Here is a 19,306-nt window from a genome sequence, read left to right on the forward strand (position 1 = left end):
CTATCGGTACGCCTGACTTGACTAACGATCTTTTTTTCCCTCATTGAAATAAAGCACAATGTGTGTGGCAATACAGTGCCCAAAGCACCTGACAATAAAAAAGGCATGCCAGTTTTGTAATCAGTTCCGTCCAGCATTCAAATCCTGACCGGCACACTCTAGATGTGCAAACTCACTTCTCAGACTCAGTTTCATCATCTGGAAAATGGGAACAACTAGAAATATTTCCAAGAGGTGAGATGAAGTTGCTGGGGTCTGGTCTCCCACCAGGGCTGATGAAGATGGGCCCCGGGAAAGGGGAGGGTCGAGGGGTTGGGGGTGCCTGGTGAAATCAGTACAAGTGGATTAAAATGCTCTGTGCTGTGGAATCCACTGGGCTGGCCCCTCCTCTGCTGAATCAGGTTTGCCAGGGGCATTGGCCTAACACATTTGAGCACCTTGGAAACACAAGTCACCATGCATGTGTGGGACAATTATAGCTAACTTGGCCCTGGCCCAAACTTGCTGTGTGACCTTGAACACATCACTTGGTCTGCAACTCTTTAGGTAGGACATCAGAGTGTCAGGATTAGCTTGGTTGCCAAGACCCTCAAATGTGCCTTAATCTCCCAATTGTTCAGTAAAGACCTAGACCTTTTTGCTGAGGGCAGGCCCCCTGCCTCGAGTCCTGCATTGTCTCTATTGCATAAAACACAAAAATTTCTTGTTGCTGTGTCTTCAAGAGGAACAATAAGTTAAAGCCACCTGCAAAACACGCTCTGCCATAATCCTGGATTTTTCCAATTGTTTCCTCAATCGTTTACAGTTGTGGTACTCTTACCCGGTTTGATACAGTGTGCTGTGAAACTTGACTGCATCTTTCCAAAGATTTCAGTGTTGGTTTTCTAAGGACGATTCTCTTTTAACCTCATATTGGATCTGTTTATAAGTATTCAGTCAACAGTATCTTTAGTATCATCCACCAAGAGAAGGGAAAGCAGTAAAAGAGAAGACAATAATTTATTTGGGGTCTTTGAATTGCACTGCGGGGAGCACAGACTCAGGTAACCGCATGGATGTGTCCCCTTGGGGAGTGAGAGCCAGGAGTCTCCACTAGCAAACTGTGCAAGTATTAGGAAATGTACAGACGCAGTTTTCCAGAAATCGTGATTAGAAGATGAAATTACATGATACCGTCCATCAGTCTTCTGAGTACATTAGGTCAGTTACTAGGAAAATATCTTTCACAGATACTTCACAGAATGGCCAGTTTTTATCCAGAATGCGAAGGCAGCTGCCCTGTGCTCAGCAGCTCCTGTTTCAAAAACCAGGATGAGGTGTTGGTCCCCGAAATGGGAGTCTCTCATGTTCCGAGGTTTTACACAGGTTCACAGTATACATTTCATTGACAAATGGAATTGCCAGAAAGCATTTGAGAGCAGAGAGAATCTTTGAAATTCACACAATCCAACTGGGAAGCAAAGTGCATGTCACCTAAAAAGAAGACCCCCCTCTATGGTCACCTTTTCCCTTCTGCATAGGTCAACATGTTATACAGAAGGAGTGGGGAGTGGAGATGATTTGCTGATCTGGTTAAAAGAAGGGTGGTTAAGGGGCGCCTGGGTGGCTCAGTGGGTTAAACCTCTGCCTTCGACTCAGGTCACGATCTCAGGGTCCTGGGATTGAGCCTTGAGTCAGGCTCTCTGCTCAGCAGGAAGCCTGCTTCCCCCTTTCTCCCTGCCTGCCTCTCTGCCTACTTGTGATCTCTCTCTCTCTCTGCCAAATAAATAAATAAATAAATAAAAGAAGGGTATCTAATGGGCATTTCGAGACTACACCGTCCAGCCAAAACAGAAGACAAACTCTTCCCAAGATCCCATGGAACATCCACAAAGCTACACCACATTCTGAGGCCATAAAACACACCCCTAGCAAATTCCGGAGCATAGATGTCATACACAGTATGCTCTCCACCACAGTGGAGTTAAGTGAGAAATCAATATAAGAAACATATCTGGAAAATTCCCAAGTTTTTAGAGATTCAACAGCACTTCTGACACATGGGTCAAAGAAGTCTCAAAAGAAACTTTAAAATATTCTGTGCTGGGGGCGCCTGGGTGGCTCAGTCGGTTGGGCGTCCAACTCCTGCTTTTGGCTCAGGTCAGGATCTCAGGGTCCTGGGATCGAGCCCCTTGTGGGGCTCCACAGTGAGCAAGGAGTCTTCTTGAGATTCTCTCCCTCTCCCCCTATCCCTCCCCGCTCAAATAAATAAGGAAGGAAGGAAGGAAGGAAGGAAGAAGGAAAATCCTTAAAAAAATAAAAATCTGTGCTATTTTAGCACAGGAAATGAAAAAGCACAGGAAAAAGGAAAATGAAAAAAACAAGCAGTTGAAATGTGTGGGGTGCCATGAAAGACGTGCTCATTGGGAAGTTTATAGCATCAAATGCAGAAGTTCGAAAGAAGGAAGAGCCACACAGAATACGTGAGCCAAGGGTGTTTTTCAGAAATGATTCTGCACATTTCGTGAGGGTGGACACGTGACATTACACGGACTGCACAAACAAAGAGCAAACCCTTTGGACCCGAGTTCATAACAAATCAATACCAGTTCACCAGATGTCACAAAGGTTCCGCCCCATATTCGTGAGGGGGTGTGGAAGTCGGGGTGGGAAGTATGGGCAAGAGTATCAGATGACAGAGAACCCGTTCCAATTCAGGTTCCGCCGTTCATCACTCGAAAATCAGTACTCGAGAGACACAGACGGTGGGAAAGGAAGGGCTGCTTTATTTGGGGAGCCGGGAATCTAGGAAGATGGCAGAGTGATGTCTCAAAGACCATCTTCCCTGTCCAGGAGGAGCTGGGGGGGCATTGAAGGGGAAGGCATGGGGAAAGGGAGGGGGGGCTGCAGGCAGGAGAAGCAGGTGGATAGTCGCCCATCGACAGGACCCGGGACAGGCTGGCTGGCCTCACGGCAGCTGTACTTGGATGTGGTCAAGCCTTAAGCTCTGGGAAAGTTTGGTCCTTCTGTCCCAGAGTCCAGGGGTCTGCAAATATCAGGACCAGTCTGTCCTGCTACAGACCAAGGGACTTAGGTCAGCAAGCAAGGAGTGCAGAAGCTTGAGACAAAGTTATCCGTTCAGACCGGTCGGAGTGCTGTTACAGGAGCTCTGTTCTTTCTCTTCAGTTTTTCTCTAAACCTAAAACTGCTGTAAGAAATAAAGCCTGTGGGCACCTGGGTGGCTCAGTGGGTTAAGCCTCTGCCTTCACCTCAGGTCGTGATCTCAGGGTCCTGGGATCGAGCCAGGAGCCTGCTCCCCCCCCCCCCGACTGTCTCTCTGCCTACTTGTGATCTCTCTCTCTCTCTCTTTCTGTCAAATAAATAAATAAATAAAATCTTTTAAAAAAAGAAAAGAAAGGAAATAAAGTCTATTAGTCGAAAGGAAAATATATACATAGCAGGATGATTAAAAAAAAAAAAGGACAGAACTCTGTGTGTGAGTGTATGTGTGTGTTAACCTAGAAAAATATCTGAGGGGCGCCTGGGTGGCTCAGTGGGTTAAAGCTTCTGCCTTCGGCTCAGGTCATGATCCCAGGGTTATGGGATCGAGCCCCACATGGGGCTCTCTGCTCAGTGGGGAGCTTGCTTCCCCCGCCCCCCGCCTGCCTCTGCCTGCTTGTGATCTCTGTCAAATAAATAAATAAATAAATAAATAAAATCTTTAAAAAAAAATAAAGAAAAGAAAAGAAAAATATCTGAAAAGACCTATACCGAAGTGTTTATAGTGGTTTTTGAGTTTTAGGATCATGGATGGTCTTGCTTTTCTGACTTCTCTTCCACTTTACAATGTGCATATATTGCTGTAAAGATCATAGGAAACTATAAAACAGTTTTGTCAGCAATGAAGAAAAAGAGGAAGCAGGAGACCATAAATCAGTTTCTAATAACAATTTCTCCTGGGTGAGGTGCCCATAGCGTTAAAAAGCAACAGTTTCAGCGTTGCCTGGTGGCTCTGGCGGTCAAGTGCCTGCCTTCAGCTCAGGTCATGATCCCTGAGCCTGCCTGGCTCCCTGCTTAGCGGGGAGCCTCCCTTGTCCACCGCCCCTCCCCCCAGCTCCTGCTCGCTCCCGCTCTCTCTGTCTCTCTCAAATAAATGAATAAAATCTTAAAAAAAAAAAAAAAAAAAACGCATCAGTTTCAAGGTTCAGCCTGATAGTCTAGGCTGCTGCATAAAGGGTAAGGGAGCTGGCAGGGGAGAAGCCCTTCAGGGATCCGCCCCAGCCTTTGCCCAGCTAAGCTCCTCCCTTCCGAGGAAATGAAACTAACTGACCCAGGCAGCAGGAGGGTTCGGAGGAGGCTTCAGCTGTGGCCACAGGCACTCCTGTCCCCAACCTGGAAATCATGTGGGAACTGGAAGAGACCCCAGCCAAGTATCTGGACAAGTTCATTGAATACCGTCTCCTGCCAGACACGAATTTCCGCAGGCAGATCAAAGACGCCGTCCACATCATCTCCACCTTCCTGAAGGAGAAGTGTTTCCAAGGAGCCCCCCACCCTGTGCGGGTGACCAAAGTCATCAAGGTGAGCCCAAACCTCCCTCCCGGGGAAGGGGTGGCTGGTTGGACAACAGGTCCCGTACAGACAGACAGACAGAAACAGGGCAGTTCTTCGGGGCTAGCCGTTTCTGACATATCCATATTAAAAAAAAAAAAAAAAAACTAACCATAACTTGTTAGAATAGATTCTGGGATGAGGACCTACATCTGGAACTTTTAAATAAATACTCTGCCTGAAGTTTATGAACTGCTATCCTTAGCAACGCCCATTTCAGAGACAGGAAAACTGAGACCCAGCTCTAAGAAATAATTTGTTAATGAACGGCCAGGCTGGGCACTCACAATTTCTGCAGAAGCAGGAGCTGTTTAAGACTATATTCGGGGGGCTTCAGCCAATAACAACTGTTATTCCGATGATTTTGTGTGGCTATGAAAGTTGTAAGAGTTGCCTCCCGTAAAGTATTTATTCCACAAAACCAGAGCTGGGGATTGCTGAAAGGGGGTCCGGCGCCAGCTCAGCTTCTCAACTTCCCTGATGACCCAGGGTTCTCTCTCCTTACTGACGTGTAATTAATATACCATGTGATATTAGCTTCAGATACACAATGTATCAATTCGACCATTCTGTATGTTACTCAGTGCTCTTCAAGATAGATGTAGTCACCACCTGTCCCCACACAGTGTTATTACAGTATCACTGACTGTATTCCCTGTGCTGTACTTTTCATGTCTGGGACTTACTGCATAACCGGAAGTTAGAACTTCTTAATCCCTTTTATTTATGTCGCTCATTCTCCGCCCACCCACCTCCCCTCTGGCAACCACCTGATTGTTCCCTGTATATGAGTCTCTTGTTTTGTTTCATTTTTTAGATTCCACATATAGCATTTGTCTGGCTTATTTCACTTAGCATGATACCTTCTAGATCCATCCACGTTGTGGCGAATGGCGAGGTGTCATTCTTTTTATGGCTGAAGAATATTCCCTCTGTGTGTGTGTGTGTGTGTGTGTGTACTTACCACATCTTCTTTATCCATTCATCTATGGATGGACACTTGAGCTGCTTCCATATCTTGGCTATTATAGTCTTACCATAAGCATTTTTGCATGTATCTTCTCAAATTAGTGTTTTAATTTTCTTTGGGTAAATACCCAATAGTGGGATTACTAGATCATAAGGCAGCTCTATTTTTAATTTTTTGAGGAACCTCCATACTGTCTTCCACAGTGGCTGTTCCAATCTCCATTCCCTCCCACAGTGTACGCGGGGTCCCTTTTTCCCCCATCCGCAGTAGGGACCCAACCTTTCTATGGTATCGTGGTCTGGTTAAGAGAATAAATTTTGAAGGGTTCCTGGGTGGCTCAGTGGGTTAAACCTCTGCCTTCAGCTCAGGTCATGATCTCAGAGTCCTGGGATCAAGCCCCGTTTTGGGCTCCTTGCTCAGCGGGGAGCCTGCTTCCCCACCCACTCTCTGCTTGCCTCTCTGCCTATTTGTGATCTCTGTCAAATAAATAAATGAAAACTTTAAAAAAAAAAAAGTATAAATTTTGAAAGCAGAGAGCACCTGCTGGCTGTGAGACTTTTTTTTTTTTTTTTGGTTGTGAGACCTTGAGCAAGTCATTTCACCCCTCTGTGCTTCACCCTCCTCCTCTGTGACTCCCAGCGCCTGGTAGGGCTGGGATTCTATGATGTATGTAAACCACCCAGCACGGGCCAGTCTACGCTATAGAATCCTATACACGATAGTAAAGGTTAGGGAGTAAAGAACACAGATGCTAGAACGAGACAGCCAGGGTTTGAATTGCACCTCTGCCCCCTCTTACCGGGAGGCTGGGCTGTTGTACCCCCTCTCTGAGCACTTTGTTGCCACACCCGTGAAGTGGGGTCTGATAACAAGAGTACAGGAGTCGCAGAGTCCTCTGGGCATTATGGGAGCTGAGACTGCTGATGCCCTCAATGCATAGGCTAAGGCTCAAGCATGTTAGTGATTGTCCTCATCATTTTATATAGGGAGGCTCTCCTCAATGACGGTTCTCATTCTCCTCGTCTGTTTTAGGGTGGCTCTTCAGGCAAAGGCACGTCCCTCAGAGGCCGATCAGATGCTGACCTTGTGGTTTTTCTTAGCAACCTTGGGAGTTTTCAGGAGCAGCTTGACAAAAGAGGAGAGTTCATCCGAGAAATTAAGAGGCAGTTGGAAGCCTGTCAAAGAAAAGAAATCTTTGAAGTGCGGTTTGAGGTTGGGAGTCTGCAGTGGGAGAAGCCCCGAGCCCTCAGCTTCTGGCTCAAACACCCCTATCTCCCTGAAGAGGTGGAGTTTGATGTGCTGCCTGCCTTTGACGTCCTGGGTAAGCGCGCACGTGTGCACGTGTGTGTGTGCACACACACCCACACGCATGCGCGCACACACATGCACGTGTGTGTGTGCATACGCACGCCTGCACACGCGCGCGTGCACACACACACATACACATGCACACACGGCTTTCTGCCCTTGTCCTGCGTCAAGGCTTCTTTCTCTCTTCATATTTCTGAGCAGAAATCTCCCACAGCTGTAGATTCTGACCCTGTCAGGACATCCCGCAAAGTGGGGAGAAGATCTTAGATTGAATGAGGTCATAACCGGCCACAGGGGTGACAGGAAACAGCAAACTGGCACAATCTGGGGGCAAGACGTTTCTCGGGGAATTCCTATCCGGCTGGCTGCTTGTACTTGGGCATTCTCTGGCTGAAAATGAGGCAGCGTAGGCCCGGCCTAGAGTCAACACGTGAACTGCCTCTTTTACCCCAAACACGAGGAGACCTCGCTAAACTTAGCTGAGGGTTGGAATCTCTAGATAATCTGCAGAAACATTTGGACGAGGTTCGATTCCCCCAGTACAAAACTGGTTAAACCAGTCCAGCGAGGTCATGCACTTGCTTTCAGCATTAAATGGTCATCTGCCTTAAGCTCTTACACAGGGTCTGGCCCAGGGGAGGTGTTCAAAAATGTAAGTTCCCCAACTGTGTCCCGAGGCACCCTTGGGGACCACAGTGAAGTAACTCACAGGGGTGAATGGAATAGGTTAGATTTTTAATTTTGGAGGGAAACACCGTGACAGCTGTCGGATGCCACAGAAACGACAACTGGTCCCTCGTACTCAACTACGTACATGGAACTGGGGTGGGTTTTATTGTTGTTGTTTGGGTTTTTTTTTTGTGGTTGTTGGTTGGTTAGTTTTTGCGGGTTTTTTTTGTTTTTTGTTTTTTGTTTTTGTTTTTGTTTTGTTTTGTTTTGTTTGGCAGAGGGGACCTGTGAGAATAATACCAAAACTCTAGAAGAACCTGGAAATGAGAACGTTTGGGAGAACTTTCCTTGGTGCTACGTCTGGTGTTGGGAGCTGGCATTCCATTGGCCACCAAAATAATAAGAGGGAGAGAGAGAGGGGGAGGAAGGACATGCCAGGCGGAGGGAACCAGCACAAGCAAAGGCCCGGAGAAGAGAGATCAGGATACACTGGGGGACCTGAAGGATGCTGAGGATGAACAGAGGGTAGAGGAACAGGGGGAGTGGGGAAGGCGAGGAGGGAGGGAGCTGATCCTGCAGAAGCCTGGACCCTTGGCCGTGGATTTCTCCGGAACACGTTGGGTAGCTGTGGAAGGGTTTCACTCAGGGTCAGATTTCTGTTTTAGAACGACAGCCCAGCTGTAGTGTGGAAACAGGTGGGAAGAGGGGTAGGACCAGAGGACAGAGACAGCTGATCAACAGTGATAAGCACAGATCACCCACAGGCACCTGTTGTGGACCAGGCATTGTTCTCTGGCCCTGTGTGAGCCCAAGAGGGAGCATAAGTACAGAAATAAATGGAATGATACCTGCTGGGACAAAAAACGTAAGAGGATTGACACAATGGAGAGCAACGGAGGGTGGAGGGTGTTTTCAGACAGAGTGATGACGGAGAGTCCCCTGAGGAGGTGACATCTGAGCTGAGGCCCAAGGGATGGGAAGGAACCCACCTGGGGAAGATCTGGGGGCTCCAGCAAGTGCAAAGGCCCTGAGACAGGAATGAGCTTGGTGTGTTTGAAGATGAGATGGAAGGCCACGTGGTGTCCATGGCAAGGGAGCAATGTAGGAGGCGAGATGGGAGCGGTGGCAGGAGACAGAACACATCTAGTTTCCGAGGCCATTGCAGGGATGCTGGATGTTATTCCAGATGTTGTAGGGAGCAAGAAGCCACATGCCCACGTTTTGAAACGCCTCTCTGGGAGCTGGGTCGAGAATGGGCTGTGGGGGAACCAGTGAGGAAGCTGCTGCCCGAAGTCCTGGTGGGAGAGAGGGGTGATGGCCGCCTGGACGGAGTGACAGCAGGAGATCTGGGAGAAGGGAAGGTTGGGGACAGACTCCAGGCCCCTCCTGCTGTGCCCCACGGTCCACAAGCTTGTTGCCCCAGAACAACTGAAAGAACCCTAGAGAAGCGCTGACATCTTCAGGTTGTGGATTTGTCCCTAACAGGTCAGTGGACCAATAACGGCCAACCTAACCCTGAAGTCTACATCACGCTCATCCGAGAGTGCCAGATGCTGGAGAGAGAGGGCGAGTTCTCCACCTGCTTCACGGAGCTGCAGCGAGACTTCCTGAGGCAGCGCCCCACCAAGGTGAAGAGCCTGATCCGCTTGGTCAAGCACTGGTTCCAGAAGGTATGTTTCTCCCGCCTGGGGAGCGGAGGAGGAGGAGGAGGAGGAGGAGGAGGAGGGAGCGAAGGAAAGGGGGGAGGACTATGGAATGGAGGGAGAGGGAGGGCGGGGAATCCAGAAGGATGAGAGGGCAGGAAGGGGGGAGGAGGGAGGGGGTAGTGGGGAAGGAGGGGCTCCCTGCTCAGCGGGGAGTCTGCTTCTCCCCCCTCCCTCTGCCTCTCTCCCCAGCTCCTGCTCCCTCTCTCGTGCACACCATCTCTCTCCTTCTCACTCAAAGAAATAAATAAATAGGATCTTTTAAAAAAATAATTAAGTAAGGCAAAGCAAGACCATCCTTTATTGGCCAGACATCCTGGTTTGCTGGGCAAGGAAATAGGATCACGGAGGCGGAGCATCTTAGAACTTACAAAAGGGGTTCTTGATAAGTGTAACCACTGCCCCCAAGGATATTGAAAATTCATGAGGACGTTTTTGGTAACCATGGTGATGGGGGGGCCAGGATGCTACTGACAATCAGTGGAAAGAAGCCAGGAATATCCGTTGTTTTACCATGAGCAAAATAGTCCCCCACGATGAGGAACTGTCTCTTTCCCTCCATCCCTCGGCTCCCTCCGTGCCCCTCCCCCCCCTCCCCTCTACCTCTCTCTTCTTTCCCATAAAACAACACAGGAATCCCTCCCTACTCTAACTCCACTCACCACCACCATCACCACCTGCAACTTACATGCCACATTGCTGTGTGTTTTCGAGTCTCTATATTTTCAAGTACCGCAAAGCATTCCTATCATTTTCCATACCTAAAGCTCATTTCAACTATGTGTGTATTTACCACGTTTTCCACCATCAGCTCTTTCTTATATCTCTATCCTTCCTCCGGGGATCATGTTCCTTCTTCCTAAAGTGTGTCCTGGAAGATTTATTCATTTATTTATTTATTATTTTTTTTTGCTTGTTTTTGCTGACGGTCTTCTGATAATGAGCTCTTAGTTTTTTTGTTTGCCTGAAAATGTCTTGATCTTAACCTTCATCGTTGATGGGTACTTTTGCTGTGTTGGCAGCCATTTCAGTACAAGGAAATATATTACTCCGTCTTCCAGGGTCACTAGTGAAAAGTCAGTTGTCATGTCAGTCTAACCATAGATCTTTGTAGGTAATGTGTCTTATTCCCCTGGCTGCATTTATATTTTTCTTTTTGTCTTTGATTTTGTTTCATTTCAATGTGAGGTGTCTTTTTTAAGATTTTATTTATTTATTTATTTATTTGACAGAGAGATAGAGAGAGCCAGAGAGCACAAGCAGAGGGTAGCAATGGCAGAGGGAGAAGAAGAGGCAGGCTCCCCTATGAGCAGGGAGCCTGATGCAGGGGTTGATCCCAGGCCCCGGGGATCACGACCGCAGCCAAAAGCAGATGCCCAACCAACTGAGCAAGCCAAGTGCCCATGTCTGAGGTGTCTTAATAATGATTGCTTTTTGCTTCTCCCGCCTGAAGTTCACTGGTACCTTCCCTGGGATTCCTGAATCTGTGAATGGATATCTTTCACCAGTTTTGGAAACTCTCAGCCATTCTCCTCTAACATTGTCTTTCTCTCTCTTCCTCGCCTCCTAGACCTCCAGTTAAATGTATGTTTGACTTCACTCTATCCTTCATTATCTTTATACCCTCTTACACATTTTCCATCTTCCTGCCTCCCCATGCTTTATTCGTAACAGTTTATTCTAACATACTCTCTAATTCATTAATCTCCCCCTTTAGTGTATCTAATTTGCAGCTGAGTTATTAATTACAGTTTTTGTGAAGTTTTGTTCAATGATTTAAATTTTATTCTCTTTCAAATATGCTAAGTTACTTCTCATGGCTTCTAATTTCCTGTAGTTCAAGCTCTTCTTTTATTTCCGTAAACAGAATATTTCTAGTTGTTTTAAAGTCTCTATGTGATTCTTCAATATTTAAAGTTTTGTGGACTTATTAGTATTTTCACTTTTTTTTTTTCTGATGGTTATTACTCTTGGTGTCTTATTTCCTTGTGTGCCTGGTTATTTCTGTGCCGGTCCTGGTACTTGAAAATTACTTCTGAAATCATTTGAGGCTTTGGGTTTCATATCTTACTCCAAAGGGAATTTTGTTTGGCTCTTAGGAATTCTACAAGTTCTTCCTCTCAGTTGATTTTCACAGTATCCTTATGGGCTTGGTGCTATGATGACCCTTCACCTGGAGGGTTTGAAAAACGAGGCTCCATGAGTCTAAGTTGTCTTCCTGGAATTGGGCACCAATGGAGCCAAGATTCAAAGCCACATCACTCGGAATCCAGAGCCCAGGGGCACCTGGGTGGCCCAGTGGGTTAAAGCCTCTGCCTTTGGCTCAGGTCATGATCCCAGGGGCCTGGGATTGAGCCCCACATCGGGCTCTCTGCTCAGCAGGGAGCCTGCTTCCTCCTCTCTCTCTGCCTGCCTCTCTGCCTACTTGTGATCTCTGTCTGTCAAATAAACAAATAAAATCTTAAAAAAAAAAAAAAAGAATCCAGAGCCCAAGCTCTTATCCCAGGAGCGAGTAAACATTTTTCCATAATGCCCTAGGTAGTAAATATTTTAGACCTCGTGGGCCACATGGTCTCTGTCACAACTACTCGAGTCTGTATTATGGAAGCAGCCTAGACTCCATGGGAATGAATGGCCATGGCTTTGCTCCACGGAAATGTTATTTACCAAAAGCAAATTTTGCAAATGTTGTAAATGTTATTTACAAAAGCAGATGGCAGGCTGGATTTGGCCTTTGGGAAATGTGCTTTCTGCCCCAGCTGGACAAGTGCATGTTTCTGATTCCTTTTCCTCCTCTCAGTGTAAGAAGCAGCTTGGGAAACCACTGCCGCAGCAGTACGCCTTGGAGCTCCTGACAGTCTATGCCTGGGAGGAAGGTAGCAACGAAACAGAGTTCAGCATGGCTCAGGGATTTCAGACCGTCTTGAAATTAGTCCTAAACTACCACCAGCTCTGCATCTACTGGACAAAGTATTACGACTTTAAAAACCGGATTATTGGACAATACCTGCAGGGGCAGCTTGCAAAACCCAGGTACTCCATCTCCACCTGGGTCAGCTCCCCGATGTAAATGAGCCCCTGGGGGCAGGCGTGGCACCTTGGCAATGAGGGCACCTCATGTGCTGGTCCTCTTTCTTGGCCAGCCGTTGTGCTGAGCCTTTTCCTGCTGGCATCTGATTTATACAACAGCCTCCAACCCTGTGAGGCCTGCCTCTCCATACCTACAGTACGGATGGGTAAACTGAGGTCCTGAGGGGTAAGGAGCTACGCTTAACAGAAAATAAGAGGAAGGGCCGAAATTTGAACTAAAATACCAACAGCTAGAGTGATGATCCTAATTGCTCCCGGGGATTAAGGGCTTGCTGTAAGACTAACGCCCCAGGAAACAGCACCCCGCTCCTGTCCTGAGTCCCAGCCTGTGCCAGGCTGGTGTTTTGCCCTGCTGGGAGCGTCTGAATCCCCCAGACACGGCCCTGGCTTGTCACCCATCTTTCTCTCACTGTTTCTCTCCAGGCCTGTGATTCTGGACCCGGCTGACCCAACAGGAAATGTGGCGGGTGGAGACTCATACCCCTGGCAGCGGCTGGCAGAGGAGGCCCGGGCCTGGCTGAGCTACCCATGCTTTAAGAAAGGAGATGGGTCTCCAGTGGGCTCCTGGGACGTGCCTGTGAGACGTTCTGCTTCCTCCCTCTCACCCTCCCCCCACCCCCTCTACACAGCATGGGGCATGTGAAACTGATGCATTCTAACGTACTTGTAAGCGACTACGGTCATTATCTGGCGTGTACTGACCTCTCGTTACGTTCTAAGTCCTGTGCGGAGCATCTCGCGTGTTTTGTCCCATCTCTAACCTCCCATCGTGTCCCTTGAGATAGGCGTGTCCTACTCTCCCCATGTCCCAGGTGACGAAGCAGGCTTAGAGCAGTCAAGTGACCTTCATTCTCTCCAGAGAAAGTGTTCTTTGCTCGAATTCATATCCATAGGGTCCCGGGCTGTGCTCCATAGTTTCCGTCATCTTGGCCCCGTTCAGAGGCTTCCTGGGACGTGCATATCCCCTGTCCAGACTTCACTCTTCAGCTAACATGATGATGGCCAGAGGCAGCTCTGTCGGCAGCCCCAGCGGGCTCATTCCTCTATGAATAAGAAAAAATCATAACAACCACCGCTTACTGAATATTTGCTTCGGGCTCAGGTTCTGTCCTAAATGCTCCCTTATTTCATTAAATCATCACAACACCCTTTGAGGTGTGTGTGTGTGTGTGTGTGCTACTCCCAATCTTACATACGAGAAAAGGAGGCTCGGAGACGTGAAGTCACCTGCTCCAGGACATTTATCTAGGGAGCGGTAGAGCTGGGACCTGGAGTGAGTGGACTCTAACACCAGTTCTCGGCGCCCCCGTGCTCGGCTCTCCCTGTGCCCACGCAGGGAGTGGCCTTCAGAGTTGCCCAGCCCCAGTCTGGGGGTGCTCAAATCCGTCCCTGGATGTGGGCAAGTCAGAAAGGGGCACAGCCTTGAACATGGGGCTCTCTGTAGTCGAGGCAAGTCTCAAGGGGCTGACTGCTGGCATCTGTCGGCTGACCCCTGCCCCAGCCGCTGAGACTTCTTTGTCCCTCCTCAAGAGGGATCCGGGGGGTCCTGTCTCACAGTATGCACCTTAACTGCTCACGGAGACCCAGCGCCAAAATGGAAGGATCGGTTCTCCCAGTGATCATGTGCTTTATGCTTTCAGCTTGCGGAAGACGTCGAGGACATCTGGGCAACTTGTGAGCACAGGATGTATTCTCCCGAGGCTTATGGATGGCACTCTGTAGCTGCTGGGAGGAGCCTCAGTGCAGGCATGATGCCGTCCACTGCCCCGAAGGAAGATGACTGGGCGTGTGCCATCCTCTGAGCACCAGTGAGCCTTCAGGGAAGGGTTCCAGAATCATCCAGGCCTACCCCCTCATCTCGGAGGTCAGGGGAGGTCCCTTGATCCAGAGGGCAGAAGACGACTCCGATCCTAACAGTGAGCTGGTGTCAGACCTGAGACGGGCATGCAGGCTTCCTGACCCCCACCCTTCCCCTTGTTCTGGGCTCCGCCTCCCCTCAGCAGTGAGTTCCCTGCAGCCTCACCTGCCCCAGCCTGGCCTCTGACCATCCTCTCTGGGAGACAACCAGAGAGACTTCACTTTCTTCTGTGTTCCTGGTGCGGGGTCTGCTGTCCAATTTATCATCAGTAACAATAAAAAGATCAGCAAATGCCATGTGTTGGGTGTTTATTAACTGCAAGTCCCATGGCCAAGAGCTATATATCTGTATATTATAGGTGTGCATATATAAACCGATTCAACTTGAAATATGTATTGAGCACCTACTGTGTTCTGGGCTTTGGGATCCCTGCCTCCTGGTCTGATGTTTGCGTGCACTGACTTTTAATAGTGGATTATTCTGGATCCTTCTAACTTTCAGAAGGATCTAAGACTGGCCTCTTTGATTCATCCCCTGTCTACATTTCTGATTATTTATGGGGGAGAAGTTTCAGAACTGCCCTGTCTGATGCAGTAGCCCTGAGTCCCACGTGGCTCCCTGGGCACTGGAAATGCCGCTGGTCCAATTCCAGATGTGCTGGGGGGACTTTGTTAAACATATGCCTGGTTTCAGGGACTTAGCACGCACGTGCCAAAAAAGAATGTCACATCTTTTTTTTTTTTTAGGACTATTTATTTGAGAGAAAGAGAGAGAGCATGAGTGGGGGACGGTCAGAAGGAGGGGGAGAAACAGGCTTCCCGCTGAGCAGAGAGCCCGATGCGGGGCTTGATCCCAGGACCCCGGGATGGTGACCTGAGCCAAAAGCAGACCCTTAACCCACTGAGCCACCCAGGCGCCCCAAAAATGTCACATTCTTGACAACTGATCATGTTTCATACTGATTGCATGCTGAAATGACAAAACTTTTTGAGATATTGAGTTAAATCAAAGCAGACTTTTCTGTTTCTTTTTGCTCTTTACCGCGGCTCCTAAAAATGTTAAAATTATACCCTGTGGCACACCTTTGATTTCTATATATTCCACAGCTCTGTCCCAGAAGGTGACTCGCTGGATTCAAGAGTACACTAGGCCATCAGACATAGCCACACTGTCTCATCCTTGGTACCAAAACCAGCATTTCATTTACAAGGCTTGAAATATTAAAAAACAAAACAAAAAACACCCCAGGACCAAGCATGCTCTTGTCACCTGGGTCACCGGTCACCTTGAGTGGCTGACCAAGTCTTGGGCTTGTCCATCTTCCTACTCCTGCTTTTAAGTCTCCAGCATCCCTGTGAGTTGAGTTTTATTCTTGCTGTTATAATAACACACTGAGGTCAGGGCAATTGCTTGGGGTCACCTGGCAAGCGAGAGACAGAGCCTAAACTTGAACCCTAGTCCTTGTTCGGGATCTCATCATGCCCTTGATCACTGCTGCATGGTCTTAAGGTGTCTTTGTTCCCCACTCTGGCGACCCCGAGAAGACATCTACCCCAGGGAGCTCCCAGGAGAGGGGCTCTCAGCTGCTGCCCTTCCAAATCCATCCACACGCTGACAGCCAAGTCACCCCACACATGAGCTGCTCAGTGAGGCAGGAGCACTAAGGCAGCCCTGTTCCTGGGAGACATGGGGCTCCTCTGACAAGTCACAGGGCTAAAGGATTTCCCACTGGTCTTGCTGACCTTCTCTAGACTGCAAAGTCAGCTTTTCTAACTTCTTGCCTTTGTTCAGAGTCAGACTCAGACTCAATCAATCAAGGCCCACCCTTGATTGAAAGGCCTACTTCCCGGAGGCCCCCATCTTCCTCCTCAATTTCTCTTGCATATTTAATCCTACATCAGCTTCATGGGGTTACCCAGACCACCAGGTTTATACCCAAAGAATACAAAAACACTGATTCGAAAAGATACATGCATCCCTATGTGTATTACAGCCTTATTTACAACATGCAAATTATGGACGCAGCCCAAGTGCCCATCGATCGAAGAATGGACAAAGAAGGTATGGTGTATATACGCAATGGAATATTACTCAGCCATAAACAAGCCTGAAATCTTGCCATTCGTCACAACATGGATGGATCTAGAGAGTATAACGCTAAGTGAAATAAGCCAGTGGGAGAAAGACTAATACCATGTGATTTCATTACTATGTGGAGTTTAAGAAACAAAATAAACGAACAAAGGAAAAAAGAGACAAACAAACAGACTCATAACTATAGAGACCAAACAGGTGGTTGCCAGCGGTGGGGACTGGGAAGGGGTGTCAAACAGATAAAGGAGATTAGGAGCACACTTACCTGAGTAATGTACGGAATTACTGAATCACGGTCTGGTGCCCCTGAATCTAATATAAGACTGTATGTTAAATACACGGAAATTAAAAATAATAATAGTAATCCAAATTGGAATCAGCTGTTGGAATCTAAACTCAAAATGTTTTTCCCTTTTCCTAGCCAAATGCACTTATCTCAATTATTCTGCTTCCAACAGTGAAAGCAATTAATCTTTGTAAATCCACGGGAGAGTCTCCTGGAAATCATGGTTACTATTAAAATGTAATAATAAATAAATCTTATATGGGGGGAAAGCCCTGGCCTCCCGTGGCCCTCTCTATTTCTATGTTAATTTTCACTCAATGTATGAAGTTTCACCCAAAATATGGGGAGGCAGTGGATTGGAATCATATAAATAAGTTTAGGAAGAATGACATCGATGTTCTAGTGAGACCGCCATTCATGAACTTGGAGTTTCTCTTCACTGATTTTTTAATGACACTGTAACTATTATAATTTTTCACTGTGTACATATCTCATGTCCTCTGTCATATTAGTCTTACATATTTGTTTCTATGTTACTGTACTCAGTATGCTTTCTTTAATTATATTTTGGCATTTGGTTCCTGGAAGACCTAAATGTCTTCTTAAATATTTTTATTTGTTATTTATTTGAGAGAGAGAGAGAAAGCAAGAGAACACAAGTGGGGGTGGAGGGGCAGAGAGAGTGGGAGAAGCAGACCCCCCCCCCCGAGATCAGGACCTGAGCCGAAGGTAGACACTTAACCAACTGAGCCCCCAGGCGCCCCTGACTTTGTCAATTTTGTGCAATAAACTTGAATTATTCTATGACCACAATTTTCTTGCAAAAATAATAAAGCGTTTTGGATAAGCATGTCTCTCCTGCTAAGCTCTGGCAAAGCCAGCCGGCCCAGGGTTATAGAAAGCTCTAGGCGCTGGTATGCTGAGCTGCTGGTTCTTGCACACAAAGTCATGAGGTTTAGAAACAAAGGGGCAGGTGTGTAAGGAGGAAGGAAGTGATCAGATGAAAATCACAGCGCCTCAGTCACACATTTCTACATTCTCAGAGGTCTTACCCCACTTCCTGGCAAGGAAATGAAACTGAGAAAAGTAACTTTTAGTCCACAGAGATGAGGACGCAGCCAGAAGGGCTGGCAAAGGGAGGAAACGTGTGGTATGAAGCTGAAGGTCCAGAATTGATGCTGAGGTCCCCCACCTCAAGAAAAGAGGAATTTTAAAGTAATCTCACCTTTGAAGACCAGAGTTAGCGCTCCCAACCACCCACACAAAGCCCTCCCTGCTCACCCCGTTGAGTCTCCCTTCCTCCAGCTCCGCAGAGCCCTCCCCAACCTGCAGAAGCGCTTCCTTCCTTCCGTGTTTCAGACCTAAGTTCTCCTCCTCCATTCCGTCCTGCCCCTGGGTCAGGGGTCTCACAGCTTCTGCTCACAAGTGGTGCTTCCACGCAGGGTCCAGCAACAGAAGTACATTTTTTTCATCCCTTCCCTGTGATTTCTGGAGTCTAGGGCAGTAGTTGAAGGCTTGTGGATGTGAGCAGCCCACCATCTTCATCCAAAATTTTGACCCTCTGCTTTCTCCTTTCTCAACATCCCTCAAATGTTCTGGTCCCTTGACGGCGACCTTTCTTGATTTCTAATCCATTGAGTGAGCCGCACAATACTTTTAACATATCTTTGCTTTCGTTTGGGTAGAATCTAGCGGGCGTGTACAGAATACCATCCCCCCCCATGGGGGATTTCTAAAGTGACCTGTGAATCAAGAAGAGGACTAATGGATGGGAGAGCATGAAACCAGGGCTCTATGGCTGAAGGCACCTGGCTTGAAGCCCCCCAACACCCCTCCACAACATCAAACCTAGAAAACCATCTTCTTCCTACACTTGAATACCTCCCAGGGATGTGCCACTCACTCCCCAAAATACAAACCCGGTGCACACAGTGGTAGTCTCGCACCTCTTCCTCTGGTTCACTATGAACTTTGAAGTTCATCCTCTGTTTCCTTTAGGTTAAGGCAGACTTCAGGAAGTCCTCATTAACATTCATTGCTGCTGGAGATACACTCCAAATCAGAGTATATCCCTGACCCTGAGCGATGAGACAGAGGACTAGTGAAGTTTTGAGTGACAGGGAGGGGGAGATGCACTGGGAATGAGCTCAGGTTCTGGTCCACTGGGTAGAGGAGCAACAGCCAAGCCACCAGAAAGGGAGAAGACAGGCATGAAGACAGAAACATCAATGAGCTACCTGGTAGATTCAGGTCTCCGCTTCGCAGCTTTCTATCCGCCTCGTTTTGTGCAGGTCCCCAAAGAGACTTAACTCCCCCTGTAGCTTTATAATGTCGTAAAATGTAGTATTGTGTGAGGTATCATTCTATGCTGATCTTCCTTCCTCCTTTCTCCTCCTTAAAATAATTCTTACAGACCGACTCCAGAATGATACACTTGAAGTTTAAAAAAAAATGGAATTCTAAACATTTTGAAATTGCATTAAATGTATACACTATTTAGGAGGAGGTGGCTCCTGTGGGAACACAGTGCTACTAGTACTGATAACTTGCGCTGGGTTCGGGTCCATTCTGAAAACTTTCCAGCTATGGGGCACCTGGGTGGCTCAGTGGGTTAAGCCTCTGCCTTCAGCTCAGGTCATGATCTCGGGGTCCTGGGATCGAGTCCCGCATCGGGCTCTCTGCTCAGCGGAGAACCTGCTTCCTTCTCTCTCTCTCTGCCTGCCTCTCTGCCTACT

At 47.8% G+C, this 19,306-nt stretch overlaps 1 protein-coding gene across 3 annotated transcripts; it reads left to right on the forward strand.

Annotated features, from left to right (window-relative positions):
- The first annotated feature begins 4,278 nt into the window (after positions 1-4,278).
- LOC101679851 (2'-5'-oligoadenylate synthase 1) lies at positions 4,279-14,487 on the forward strand. Of its 3 annotated transcripts, none has more exons than XM_045073607.1 (6): positions 4,280-4,560; positions 6,593-6,881; positions 9,026-9,210; positions 12,044-12,276; positions 12,757-12,999; positions 13,974-14,109. In XM_045073607.1, the coding sequence occupies exons 1-5, from the start codon at positions 4,381-4,383 to the stop codon at positions 12,974-12,976; spliced, it is 1,107 nt and encodes a 368-aa protein (XP_044929542.1). In that variant the 5' UTR covers positions 4,280-4,380; the 3' UTR covers positions 12,977-12,999; positions 13,974-14,109. The 3 variants fall into 3 exon arrangements, with proteins under 3 accessions (XP_044929544.1, XP_044929542.1, XP_004753330.1); XM_004753273.3 differs by having other exon boundaries at positions 4,282-4,560; positions 12,757-12,910; positions 13,974-14,487; XM_045073609.1 differs by lacking the exon at positions 12,757-12,999 and having other exon boundaries at positions 4,279-4,560; positions 13,974-14,487.
- The last annotated feature ends 4,819 nt before the right edge of the window (positions 14,488-19,306 follow it).

Source organism: Mustela putorius, unplaced genomic scaffold (genome assembly GCF_011764305.1).
Source record: "Mustela putorius furo isolate JIRA1106 unplaced genomic scaffold, ASM1176430v1.1 tig00537248_pilon_pilon_pilon, whole genome shotgun sequence".
NCBI lineage: Eukaryota > Metazoa > Chordata > Mammalia > Carnivora > Mustelidae > Mustela > Mustela putorius.

Coding starts and splice junctions, on each gene's coding strand:
- LOC101679851 (XM_004753273.3), top strand. CDS start 4,381: ATGTGGGAACTGGAAGAGACCCCAGCCAAGTATCTGGACAAGTTCATT. Junction 9,211..12,043: donor TCAAGCACTGGTTCCAGAAG/GTATGTTTCTCC, acceptor TCCTCCTCTCAG/TGTAAGAAGCAGCTTGGGAA. Junction 12,277..12,756: donor GGGCAGCTTGCAAAACCCAG/GTACTCCATCTC, acceptor GTTTCTCTCCAG/GCCTGTGATTCTGGACCCGG.